At 39.4% G+C, this 12,962-nt stretch overlaps 1 protein-coding gene across 1 annotated transcript in view; it reads left to right on the top strand.

Annotated features, from left to right (window-relative positions):
* ATP8A2 (ATPase phospholipid transporting 8A2) overlaps nt 1–12,962 on the top strand; it is a 286,903-nt gene that overhangs the window by 40,670 nt on the left and 233,271 nt on the right. Inside the window, exons 17-22 of the mRNA XM_059825756.1 lie at nt 576–658; nt 2,366–2,415; nt 4,547–4,616; nt 6,394–6,478; nt 7,743–7,882; nt 11,179–11,317. Coding sequence (XP_059681739.1) covers nt 576–658; nt 2,366–2,415; nt 4,547–4,616; nt 6,394–6,478; nt 7,743–7,882; nt 11,179–11,317 — 567 coding nt within the window. The remainder of the gene's footprint in view (nt 1–575; nt 659–2,365; nt 2,416–4,546; nt 4,617–6,393; nt 6,479–7,742; nt 7,883–11,178; nt 11,318–12,962) is intronic.

Here is a 12,962-nt window from a genome sequence, read left to right as displayed (position 1 = left end):
GCTTGAGCTGGGTACTAAATTCACTTGTACAGTGGTTGTGCTTAATACCACTTGCTCCTTAACAAGGCTGTATAACTACATACTAGAGGTAGATGTGTCGGCTCTGACTTCAGCTCAGTTATTTGAACTCTTAATGACACTGCCCAGTTCATTCTCCAGAAGACAATGCCGTACTTATTTCTATAGCACCTGAACTTAGTGCCTTTACAGCAGGAAAAGGATTAAAAGCATGTTGTAGGAATTTAAAGTAACAGAGCTTTGATCTTGCTTTCAGAACAGGTATTTCCCCTTTTTATGTAGAAAAGCATGACTTCTCCACAACAATAGAGTTTAATGCTTCAATAGTTACAGATTGAGTATGAAGTTTGTGTAGTGGCTATTACATCGTCCTTGTAGGACTAAAATCTGAATGTTCTTACGGAATTGTGTGCAGAGCTACTCTAGCAGCCCTACAGATCTGCAAGTACATGGGGAAAGGGGGCTTCTGTGTTTCATCAGTGTGGTATGTTTAAGTATGGCCTTTGCAGGCCTCTTCTACATACCAGATTAAATTTAAGCTTTTCTTTTATTGGCAGATGAAGGGGCATTAGTGAAAGGAGCAAAAAAACTTGGTTATGTCTTCACAGGACGGACTCCACATTCAGTTATCATTGATGCGGTAAGTACTAGATGTGTATGGCGCAGACTGCCAAGCTCATGCAGAGCATAAATGTCTCCTGAGTGGTTCTTGAGTTCCCCTTTACAGGGCCTTTAGGATGCTACATGCAAAAGGCTGTGGCAGACTGGGCAAAGTCCTCTTACTCTGTTTTCAGATGCTAAGTCCTCCGTCCTTTTGTGTGGCATGGGCAATAAGAAGTTGTAAGCTTACATGTAAAATGACAGCAGTTGTGCCTGAAGAATATTTCCCTTGTTTGGGAAGCACAGATGGGCACACTCACATCAGAAGGAAGTTCATGTGTCTGGGAGATTTTATAACTATTATGCTTAATGGTTACTGTACTAAAAATGTTTGATTTCTTGTATTAAAATGGAATTTTTCTTTTGAGTAACATCATCTACAGAAGATCTATCTGCTTAACAAGCTTTGGTACGCAGGGGAATGTAGTTAACGGTTTAGAGTTGACACAGGCAGTTTCAAACTCATGGGGCCACATTCTGACTTAAGTTGCAGTCTAAGCTAGTGGCTCCAGATTTACATAGGTGCAACTACGATGAGAACTTTGTCTCTGGGGTACACAGTAGGGTGCTTATTAAGAATAATGGATGTATTTTTGCTCTTCCTCTCAGGTGCATTCACTTTCAAGTTTCTTGGTACACTGCCAAGCTAAGCACTCAAAACATATCTTCCTAGGACTTGTCAAAAACTTTTTACAACTACTCAGAAAACTACTGCTTAGTTTAAGGGGAAGAGCTTAGGATGAGCAGTGTCATCTAGAGCTATCTAGGCTCTTTTCTCCTCTGCAGGAAGACCCAGGCCCACCTGACCTGGTTTTATATTCCTCATACATGCCAAGCTGGGAGCATGGTCAGTCTATAGCCAGCAATAAAAGCTGTCACTCCCAGAGATTCCTGTCTCTCCTCATTGCCTACATCTGTGTCAGTACATGTAATGTTTGTTGGAGATGGCTTTTGGCCTTGGGGATATTGCTGAATTGATACGTGCCTCACAGGACGTAATTCTGAACTGCAATTAGATTTTGCTGCAGCCCTTTCTTTAACCACGTGCTACAAATACTAATGGAGTTCTGAGACACCAGTAACTCCCACTGCTCCTGCTGTCTTTGCTATTCCTGTTGTATAACAGGCAAGGCATTTCTAAATCCTTTTCCTTCCCCAGGTTGTTCATGCTCAACCCCAGCAAACAGTTGTTAGGGATAACAGGAATTACTCCTCAGTTAACCATTTTTTGCCACAAAAAATATTATCTAATATGCTTGTAAATTCAAGTAGAAGAAATACTAAGGCAGGTCAGACAAGGTTATTGTAATACCAAATCTGGATGGCATGTTTATTTTAAAATGGAATAATGCTCACAGTCTGTAATATGTCTCTTAGTCGGTAGCAGTTAAGTAAATATGCAGCTTAACTTTAAGAACGTGCTTATCCTTCTAGAGTAAAATATTAGTTCCTTGAAATGGTGTGAAATAGTAAATGGAGGATGATCCCACATAATTAGACATTCAAGTAAGATTAGGATGTCTCCATTAAATAGGGCTCTACATGACTTTTACCAGGAGAGGGAGCTATTACCACGTTTTAGTTACACTGGGATGTGTAAACAAAGGTGTTTAAGCAACTTGAATGTTTACACATGTAAGAATATACTGCAAATTATACTTATAACAGTACATGCTTTCTTTTGTAGCTGGGAAAAGAAAAAACCTTTGAAATTCTTAATGTGCTGGAATTTTCCAGGTAAGTTTTTCTCTAATATACTAAATGCAGAGTAACCAGAAAACCATTTTTGTAAATATATTATTGAGAATAAGAGTGAACTGATGCAGTAGAAAAGCTGAATTTCCTTAATTTTGCCCTACCCCTCCATCTCCTCGTTTCTAGTATAGGGCTAAGCTTCTTACAAACTGGTGGCTGTTGGCATGTGAGTATGGAGCTCTCCCCTGCCACTCTAGCTCTGTTGGCTTATTGAGAAGTTGCTGCCCTGAAAGTGTCATTCTGTGCCTCATTGATTTCCTGATGTGTCACTTGCCTACTTGAAGAATGTGCTTTGAGATTGCACTTCTATAGTGCTTCTGTAAATTACTTGTTTTTTGAGTAGGTGGAATGTACAACTGGAGGGCTTTTTGGTGCCCCTTCTTAAGAACCACTCCAGCTGTGAAAAACTAAACCTTGCAAGCACTTCTAACTTGTCAGGCTACTTAGGATGGGCACTGCTTGGGTAGCAAGAAGCTTTGTGTGTTGAATCAGGCCCCTAAATCACTGGAGATAACAAAAGGTGCTTTCTCTTTGTTAGCTGATCAAGTTTTTGTTAGTTTGGATGGTGGTAGTCAGCAGGCTTTTCTGCTGTTTTTTCTACTCTACTGTGGCTTAAAGCCTTGAAGTCTTGTTCCCTGCCCTCTGAGTTGGCTGGTTCTGCTCTAAAGGAGTATGTAAAACTAAAGTCAGGAAAGGTTTGTGTAGGCAGCTTTCCTTGCATCCTGGCTTGCTTTGAAGATTACTTTTGACTACTTGCCCTTTTCATTCAGAATGTAGATACTTAAGCTACTTGTAGGAATATCTAAAAAGGTACTAGAAGAGTCTTTTAGGGTTTCTGACAAATCAACCAGTTACCCTGGTGTCTGTAGACAGGAGTAGCTGTAGCCTGCTTGCAGCAGAAAAAAGCTGTCTTATTTCTTCCCTGTGTGTAGCAACTTCCCACTTGACCAGTGAGGGAGTTCTATAATTAGATTTCAAAAAGCACAAGAAGCTTCCCAGTGTCATTAGCTTGCTGCAGAAACTCTGGGCACAGCTAACTGCTGTCCTTCCAGACCTACTTTAGGAAGTCTCAAAAAGGATGGTTTTGTCTAATCATACATGCCAAGAGCTTACTTTATTACAAGTGGCTCTTGAGCCCTGAAAAGGATCTAGATTTGCCATAGCAACTTCAGAAGAGGAGTAAGATTGCTCTACACTCTGATCTGTTTGTACATATTGGCAAAAGGGAATGAGGAAGGAGAATGCTTCTGAGTTCCCCTTTCGCTAAGGAAAAGAATTATAGTTACAGATAACTTGTTTTGAATATGAAACCACATGTTCTTAGGGTTCTCTTGATGAGAGTTGATTTGCTTGCCCCTGCCTCTTTCAAGCTGCTTTTTTCCAGTGGCTCTTCTAAGGGAGAGCCTGAGAAGTGAAATGCCAAAATTGATATTTAAAAAAAATCCTTGCCTACCTTCCTTTGTTAAATGTTTGTGTACATTATGCTACTGTTTACTTTTATTTTAAAAACATATCCTGAACTTGACTGTCTTGATATGTAGCCGTGCTCAGAGGGTCTGACTTTGTTCGACATAATCCCAACTAGGTAGGTCTGATTAGACCAATATAAAGAACCTATAGGGAGGCCAAGAGCTGGTCTATACCATGATTCCTTTCTATGTCATTTCTGTGTTCTTTTGAGTTAAGTCAAATGACTGCCCTTGTCAGTAGGTGGTTATGTCAATGTCTGTTATGCCTATAATAAATACACATTCAGCCTTAATGATTCATTTCTAGCCCAAGTCCCCAGAATAATTTTGCTTGAGGAATAATGAAAAACTGATAACAAATGTGACTCCCGCTCTTTCAAGAGGTTTTCTGTGCCATCTTGCTCTTCTCAAAATTCTTGCTCACATTTTAGGTGCAAGTCTGTTATGGTTGAATGCTCACCAATGGGAGCCATCAGGCTAAAGCTGGAAGTGGACAATTTAGTATTTCTCCTTGCTGTCAAGGATTGTGGGGTCTTAAGTTACTACTGTTAATCTCACCTGATATCTGAGAAAACTCACTGGCTAGAACAGGACTTGCTCGTCATTACCATGACTAATGAAAGCAAATATTTTTCTTCCAATAGCAACAGGAAGAGAATGTCAGTGATTGTTCGAACTCCAGCAGGACAGCTACGTCTCTACTGCAAAGGGGCTGTAAGTAATTATGCTACCTAATGGAGAACTAACACTACAAGTTACTGTTTCAACAGCTGTGGCTGATGCTGGCATTTCATGTCTCATACATAATACCTGTTGGCTTTCTGTTTAGGGCCAAGTGATTTAGGAGATATGTCATTCCTCCTCTGAATATTTTTGCAGGCAGGAAGATTGCAAGGCTTTCTACTACCCAGTTGAAATCCTGAAAGTAATGGGAGCAATACCCTTTACCTATGTGAAGGCAGGATTTCACCCAGCTGTGCAGCAGCAGTTGAGGAGCTAGACTAAATGCTGTTGTCTGAATCTATAATACTAAAATCTGTTCTCAGGTGGTTGGCTCTTGATCTGGCTCTTGCATCTATGCACCTGCTGTTATTTGTCATCATGACTTGCACCATGTTGTGCTTCTGTTTTTGCTGACAGGAGCAATAACTTAACCAAAGTACAAAGGCTGCAAAACTAGCATTGGCCACAGCCAGAGAGTGGTTCTAATTTCAATGGAAAACCATGCAGGTGGCTTTTTGCAACAGGGAAAACTACTTTTGACTTCTGTAAGGATCTGGTTTACTTGAATTTGTCCTGACATAAAGGTCTGGGTGCACTGCTCTTGCTTCAGTTTAACTTCCCTAATTTGGTAAAGATGTGCCAGCTTCATGCTGGTGTGGTGGGAGTGAATTAAGTCCACTGTCATTGTGCAGCATTTTGAAGTTGTATGCCTAGTAGGATTGCACAGATCTGCAACTGCTTGTTGGTCATACCATGCCTGTGTTCACCCTGTTTCTTGGAGTGTGGCACTAGAAGGGATGGAGAACAGGAGAGCTTGTAATAAAAAATTTCATGCCATCTTCCGTATGAGCAGACTCAGATGTCTAACAGAGCAAAAGGGTTGTAATTAGTGTAATCTGGTGTTTTTCTTGTATGTTCTGCTGCATCCACCACTCATCTAAACTGTAAGTTAACTGCCTATTCTATGTGAACTCTTCCACTTTCTGATAGTCATCTTGCATCCTGTCACATCCATCATAAATTGCTTGTTTTGTATGCCTGTCTCTAATCAGTAATAGATATAGGCCTGTTTACTTAAGAGTACATATCTGAGCCAAAGCAGGGCTTGTGCATTTTAAATGTATATAGCAACTTGTTCTGGTAGTTGCAGAATAAAATCCAGAGACTCTAGATATGTAGGTGATGATGCTACATTCTGATTTTTAGCTGTTATCTGTGCCTTTTCAATTGCACTTTGATTTAGTGATGAAGAAGGTTGCTGCAGGAGGAAGAAAGTTGCTGTAGGAGGAAGGTTATTTCTGAGAGAATTTTGTGGTAGAACCTGTTCAGTGTTTCTGCCTTCTATTTTTTAACATCAGTGTGAACATTTTCTAGAAAATACTGCAAGAAGCTCTTCTATATGGGACTACAATGTGTACTGAATAAGACTAGACACTTATATTATCTGAAAATCAATATATCCACTTAATAATTCAAAAGGAGTGTTCTGTACTGCCCAATAATGAGGACCCTTTTATGGGAAGAGGGGAGGAGGGCAGAGTGTGCTTCTGTCTCCATTATTTAAAGTGGATGCAGTATGTCTGCCACTGGGCACAATCCAGATTACTTACTCAAACCAGAGCCTCTAAACCACAAATGCATTACTTGTAAATATAGTCTTAGGTTCTGGGTTTAGCAAGTCCACTCAGGTTACTTCACTTGAGCTTGTAAATAAACAAATGGGAACTTCACATGTAGACTTACTCTGTAATGAATTTGGTTTTAATAGGATAATGTAATTTTTGAGAGGCTTTCAAAAGATTCTCAGTATATGGAGCAAACACTGTGCCATCTTGAATACTTCGCAACAGAAGGTAAGAGAAACAGCATGTCATGAGAATTCAGTTTATCAAATTACTTCCAGCATGTTCTTCATTGTTTAAGTTTTGCAGTGCCAAATAAGATAGTTATGAAGATAAATTAAGTGGTGTGTAATCAGCAAATTAACAACTGTCGAATAACTTTAATCCTAAGGCAGTGTTTGCCCTGCTTCTGTGTGCTTTCAGTAGGGAAGTGGAATTTGGAAAGAAAGCATGGCCACGATGAAGGGAAAGGGCATAAGTTCTATTGCCCAGAACACCTCAATTACATTGGAGTTAGGGGTGGTTTTGCCAATGTAAAAGTCAAATGACAAAGTCCCTGGCTTTATGTAGCAGAAAGATAACCCGAATATGCTGAGAAGCCTGGAAGACCAAGACATCAAAGATGATCTGAAATGGTCTTTAAGGCCTTCATGACTGATGTAACATCTCCATTTATAGGGAACTACTTGGCTTTGTCCCCTCTTCTGCAGTAGCAGAAAATACTTGCATTATAGTAAAACCATGAACCAGTGGTTTTCTTGGTAAAACTGAAAACATTATTTATTCAGCTTTTAAAAAAAAAAAACCTTCTTTACGTTCTCAGTAAGTAAACTTTTGTGTTTTATGGCATGCACTTCTTTCTGCTTGACTCATGCCGGAAAAAAAATAATCATTACTTCTGTATGTTAATTTTTGTCAGTTGTCTTATAAAATAGTTTTCATACTTCATGGGCCCTATTTGCTATTCTTTTGTGAATGTGTAACTCCCACTATTAATGTGAGTATATTAATGTGGGCATACACTGAAGGAGAAAACAGTCTTTCTAAAAGGAAACATGGCCTGTGCAGTATGTTTGACTAATATCTCCAATCACAATATGTAGCCAGTTTTTTGTTTAATTTGATCTTTTTAAAAATACGTGAAAGCCAAGCTTGCTTTCATACTTAAACTAAAATTTTAAAGATGACCATTTTGTTGCTTCAGTATGGCTAGATTGCAATACTGAAAATCAGGGAGAAGTTTGAGCCCAACAGGTACTCTGTTGATTTGCACGAACATTAGTAACCTAAATGAGTCACTCTTGTTTTACATATGTGAAAACCCAAATGCTTTAAAGTACAGGGAGATTTTCTGGAATCCAGTGTTTAAGTGTGCGTTAAAAACTCCTGTTGCCTCTAATGAGAGGGTTAGAATTTTGCATTCATTAGGGCATCAATGATTTGCTGATACTTGGTGTAATTTTACCTTGTGTAATAGCTGTCTTCTGTTTTGTAGGTCTGAGGACTTTGTGCATTGCTTATGCAGACCTGTCAGAAAACTCTTATAGAGAGTGGTTGAATGTCTACAATGAAACCAGTACAGTTCTGAAAGACAGAACTCAAAAGCTGGAGGAATGCTATGAGATCATTGAAAAAGTAAGAAAGATGCATACTACTTTGATCAGATACAGATTCCCTTACATGTGTCTCTTCCCATGGAATTTAGGTTTTATACAATAAAACAAACTGTTAATATCATTCATGAGAAACTGAAAAGGTGTTCTTAGTTGGCAACCTCTTCAGTCCATAGACCTCTCAAGTTTTAGTTCGTAAATCTGAGGCTAACCTATGTATAAAGGTCATTGCTACTTATAAACTCTTTTCTCATATTGTTTTTATCTTGCTGTATTGTGTAAGGTTGATGTAACTTGATAAGGATAATGTATAAAATTGTTGTGTTGCACCAAGTTCACATGTACTAGTATAAGAGGAGAAACTTGTTCCTTTTTCATACCGCAGTCAGAGTTCAGGTTTTCTGAAGGCTGTTGTAGATGCTATAAACAAAACAAAGTGCTCACCAAGGCCTGTATTGCATGGACTGAAAAAAGATGAAAAACTGCTCTCTGTGCACATTGCAGAACTCCTAATTCTGGAAGGGGAAAGTAGGTATCGGAGAACCAGTTTGAAACTCTCTAATCCCACACTGAGTGTAATGTTAAAACGGCAACACTAGGGGCCAGTGTTTCTTTGATACTTGTTGGTCTTACTGCTTTCTGAAGTGCTGGTAGTCCCACTTCTCACCTACAGTTTGTCATGCTCTTTCCCCTGGCTCCAGTTATTTCTCTCTCATTTTATGTAGTGGTTTCTTTTAAAACACTTTGAACTTCAATTTATTTTTTAATTAATACTAACAATGCAACTTAAGTTCTGGAGCACTCTTGGTTGTTTAAGTTGGGGCAGAAGAGGGAAGGAGGTTGAGACTAGGATGGGAGCTAATTTTCAAAGGCTAACAGAAAAATCCAAGAACTTAAATAGCTGAAGATTGGGTATTGCTTTTCAAACTAACACCTAAAGTCGTCTTTTGTGTTGGTGGGTCAGTAGCAGCATGGTTATCTAATCCTTGATTCTATAAGTTTGCCTAGCACCTTTCAGCTTTCTGCTTCCTGCATTGTGCTCTTGTACTCCTCTGTTTTCACTGAGGTGAAAAACGAACATGGGTTCATTCTCTTTAAAATGTCTTCTCAAACCTTAGATCACTTTTGGCCATCTACCTTCTGCCTCTTTTCACATTTTTATGCCTTGAAAAAAGGGGTCCCATGAGTGGGTTGTAGAATTGGAGTTTTGGACTTATTTCCTACCAGTATGGCACTATCCACTGTATTCCTTTCATGTTAATGGTTGCTTGTTGGTCATACCAAGGAGCAGGGAATTGCACTTGAAACTTAATTTTTTTTTTCTTAGAGCTGGTATTTCCCAGGTTAAATTCTCTGGTCTGCAGGCATTTATTTTTAGATAAACTGGCTTGTGTCTGTAATATAAAATACATTATATTTTAACAGGCAGATTTTTCACCTAAGGGCTCAGATGCGAGTGGGAGAGGTAATTTGTCAGTCTGAGTGTTGAGGTCACTGGGTCATAGTACAGGTGCACACACAGAGACAAACTTGACCTGGCTTTCTTCCCCACCTGTATACTGGCTGAGAGGGCTTCAGCAGATGCAATAGTAACTCCCCTGCTTGGGTAGCTCAGCCATGCCAATCCCTGTGCTGTCATGTGTAACTGCTTAACAGGTGATTTCAGGAATAAAAGACAACCTGCAGTTGTGCACTTGGATTGCATTTGTAACCTTCAAGTGTTGTTAGCATCGATAGGGCTAATGTTTCTTCAGGAGGCTAATAGGTTATTAAAGCAAATGACTTACAGGAATTGATTCTACTGTGTTTACCAGGTGAATATCTCATGACAAAACTTAAGCTTTGTCAAGACCTGGAACTAATGTCAGCCTACACACCTGTATGAATAACAACTTCCTCTTTTGTTCTTTATGCATGTATAGATGCATACGAGCAGGAGCTGCTCTAATGCCTTCTTCATAGAATCATAGAATGGTTTGGGTTGGAAGGGACCTTTAAAGATCACAGTCCAGCCCTCTTGCCATGGGCAGGGACATCTTTCACTGGATCAGGTTGCTCAAAGCTCCATCCAGCCTGACCTTGAACACTTCCAGGGATGGGGCATCTACAACTTCTCCAGAGTCCCACCACCCTCATGGTAAAGAGAAAAAACAAAAAACAAACACCACCCTCCCCACTCAACCCACCCCACCCCCCAAAAAAAAAACCCCAAAACCCCAAAGATTCCTTCTTTATGTCCAATCTAAGTCTACCCTCTTTCAGTTTAAAGCCATTGCCCCTTGTTCTGCCACTGCAGGCCTTGGTAAACAGTCTTTCTCAATGTTCCTTATATGCCCCCTTATATATAGAAAGGCCACAATAAAGTCTCCCTGGAGCCTTGTCTTCTCCAGGCTGCATAACACCAACTCTCCTAACTACTAATGTTCACTTCATCTGTTTTCACTTGTTCTGAATATTTATAGTCCCTAGAAAGAATAGAAGCTGTTAATTTTTCTGTGCCATTCCTGAAATGATACCATATAACTAAACTCAATTTGTATCAGTCTTTTAAAATGAACATCTTTACATGTCTAAGGAATCATTAAAATGCTTTTTAAGTTAAAATCTGCTCAATAGACTGTGCTTTTTGACAAGGTTTATTTTTTAGGAATTTTGTCTGCATGACTTTTTTCTGTAACATGGCCAAATCTCTTCAAGCAATTGCTTTAGAATTGCATAAGACTATGGCTAACTTTGGTATTATTGAATTTATTATGAGACATGTTTTTCTGGCAGACATCTGCATGTAGACCTAGAGATACTTGGATTGATTTCATGTTCATACCACTTGTATTACATAAATGTAGTGATTATATCCATAAATAGTTACAATAATTTTTGCTTTGATTGTATCCAGTTTGTATGTCCATTTTATGGGAGGGAAATTAGTTTAAATGATATGATGCCAGGTGACTTTTGTTTTGTCAGCTTAAATATATAAACTATGACCACTCATCATCTTCCTATGGTGATTAGTGAATGCTCTAGTACATACGTTCATCCATAGGCTAGATTTGGAGTTGTATAACTTCAATTAATTGCTCTTGAAACAGCGCCATCTTTCTGATCAGAAACACTGGGTTTCATTCTGTACCTCTCGAAATGAAAATTGTATGCAGAGGAAGTAGAATAGCGACACCAGAAACTTACTGTAGTGTATATTGCTTGTCAAAATGCTGTATTAGCAATGAGGCGCAACAAGCTGTCTTTAATTCTTTTTTGAGTGTGTTCCAAACAGGTTTATCTTACGAAAACAATCCCTCAAATTCTTTTTTCCAGGATTTACTGCTTCTTGGAGCTACAGCCATTGAAGACCGCCTGCAAGCAGGTGTTCCAGAAACAATAGCCACACTAATGAAGGCAGAAATTAAGATATGGATTCTGACAGGGGACAAACAGGAAACAGCTCTCAACATAGGTATCCATCTTTCTGGTTACTCTGAATTTGTCTGGTATGTGGCAGGTTACATACTAGAAATGCTGTGTGGGGGTTTTAAACAAAAAGAGGCCTGCTTTTTATAGAATGCTTCCTTGGTAGCAGACAAGCATGTGGTAGCCTTCACTTTGGAGAAGGGGGGACTTTAGAGGGAAGTTTTTGCTCTGAGTGTCAGGCTATGTTCAGCTTTTTTTAAGGCAAAAGGGATACTTCTGCTTTTGGTTAAGTGCAGTTCTTGTATGGAATGAATATAGGTAACTCTGTTCTGATGGAAAATGGAGAGCTCAACCAAACTAATGTTTCAGTTACACTGTGTATTATATCAAATGGTTTTACAGCTTTTTTATTTTCTTACTGCCTTTTCTAGACTTTAATGCAGTTTAGGATGTGATGGGAAATATGGTAATACAAAGCGTATAGCTTACAACTTCTGGCAAACCTTGTCTGTGAAAGTAGGTGGATGCTTGAATCTGCTATCACCTGATGCTGCTCCTGCTATCACCTGATGGCACATAGTTAGTCAAGTATGTCGTGATTGTTAGCGGAAGTGTGTTGCTGCTATTGAGTGCATGGATAGTTTAATATACATTGTTTTATCAAGGCACAATATGAATATCCTTGTCTCAAACTTGTTGATGCATCTTTATTAAGAACGTAGTTTTTAAGTTATGCAAAAAATCTTACAATGATATGAACAAAAACTACAAATTAAAATACATCAGACAGGTGTGCTTGGGTACTGATATAATTGAATGGTAACCTACTTAAGACATAGGTGTTTGACTGCCTGCTTTTGCAGCATAAAACTGGAGAGTTTTCAGCATTAGAAGTTTAGGTTCATTATTAGAAGCAGCCCTTAAACATTAGGTTTCCTTTTAGGTCATACATGTATCTGATAAAATCAGATATATCTATATACCCAACTCCACTTGTAATTTGACAAATACAAAGATTTTACAGTAAGGCTGGGCTGAGCTGGAGGTGCACATTGTAATTTCAATCCTCTAACAAGTAGCTGTTGTGCTGTATAGCACTTCTGCTATTGTGTTAGTCTTGCATTGGATATGCCACATGACTAGGTCTATTAAGTACTTGAAAGTAAAATCCTTTGGCCTTTTTGTCACTCTGGATGTGTGCAAGGTGGGCAGCCTGGGTAGCAATACCTTGCGCTCTCACAGAATGCTGCTGTGCTTGAAATGCTGATTTGTGAGCTACGCCTATGTTGCCATCATGCTTTAGCCCTTCACACAAGACTAATAGCCTCCTAGGAGAGGGACTATCCAGGTATTACTGAGTAGTAAAGACTGAGTAAAGGAATAGATCCTGATATAAGCGCCCCTGCCCCATGACATGACTTATCTTCCAAATATATCATCCTTGACAATATAGTGCTGTGTGCTGGTTTTGGCTGGGGTAGAGTTAATGTTCTTCAGAGTAGCTAGTATGGGGCTATGTTTTGGGTTTGTGCTGAAAATGGTGTTGATAGCACAGGGATGTTTTAGTTACCGCTGAGCAGTACTTACACAGAGTCAAGGCCTTTTCTGCTTCTCACAGCGCCCCACCAACGAGTGGGCTGGGGGTGCTCAAGAAGCTGGGAGGGGACAGAGCCAGGACAGCTGATCCCAAC

Source organism: Gavia stellata, chromosome 1, assembly GCF_030936135.1.
Source record: "Gavia stellata isolate bGavSte3 chromosome 1, bGavSte3.hap2, whole genome shotgun sequence".
In the NCBI taxonomy this organism is placed as follows: domain Eukaryota; kingdom Metazoa; phylum Chordata; class Aves; order Gaviiformes; family Gaviidae; genus Gavia; species Gavia stellata.
The sequence above is the reverse complement of the archived record's forward strand: the minus strand, read 5'-3'. Positions and strand labels throughout refer to the sequence as shown.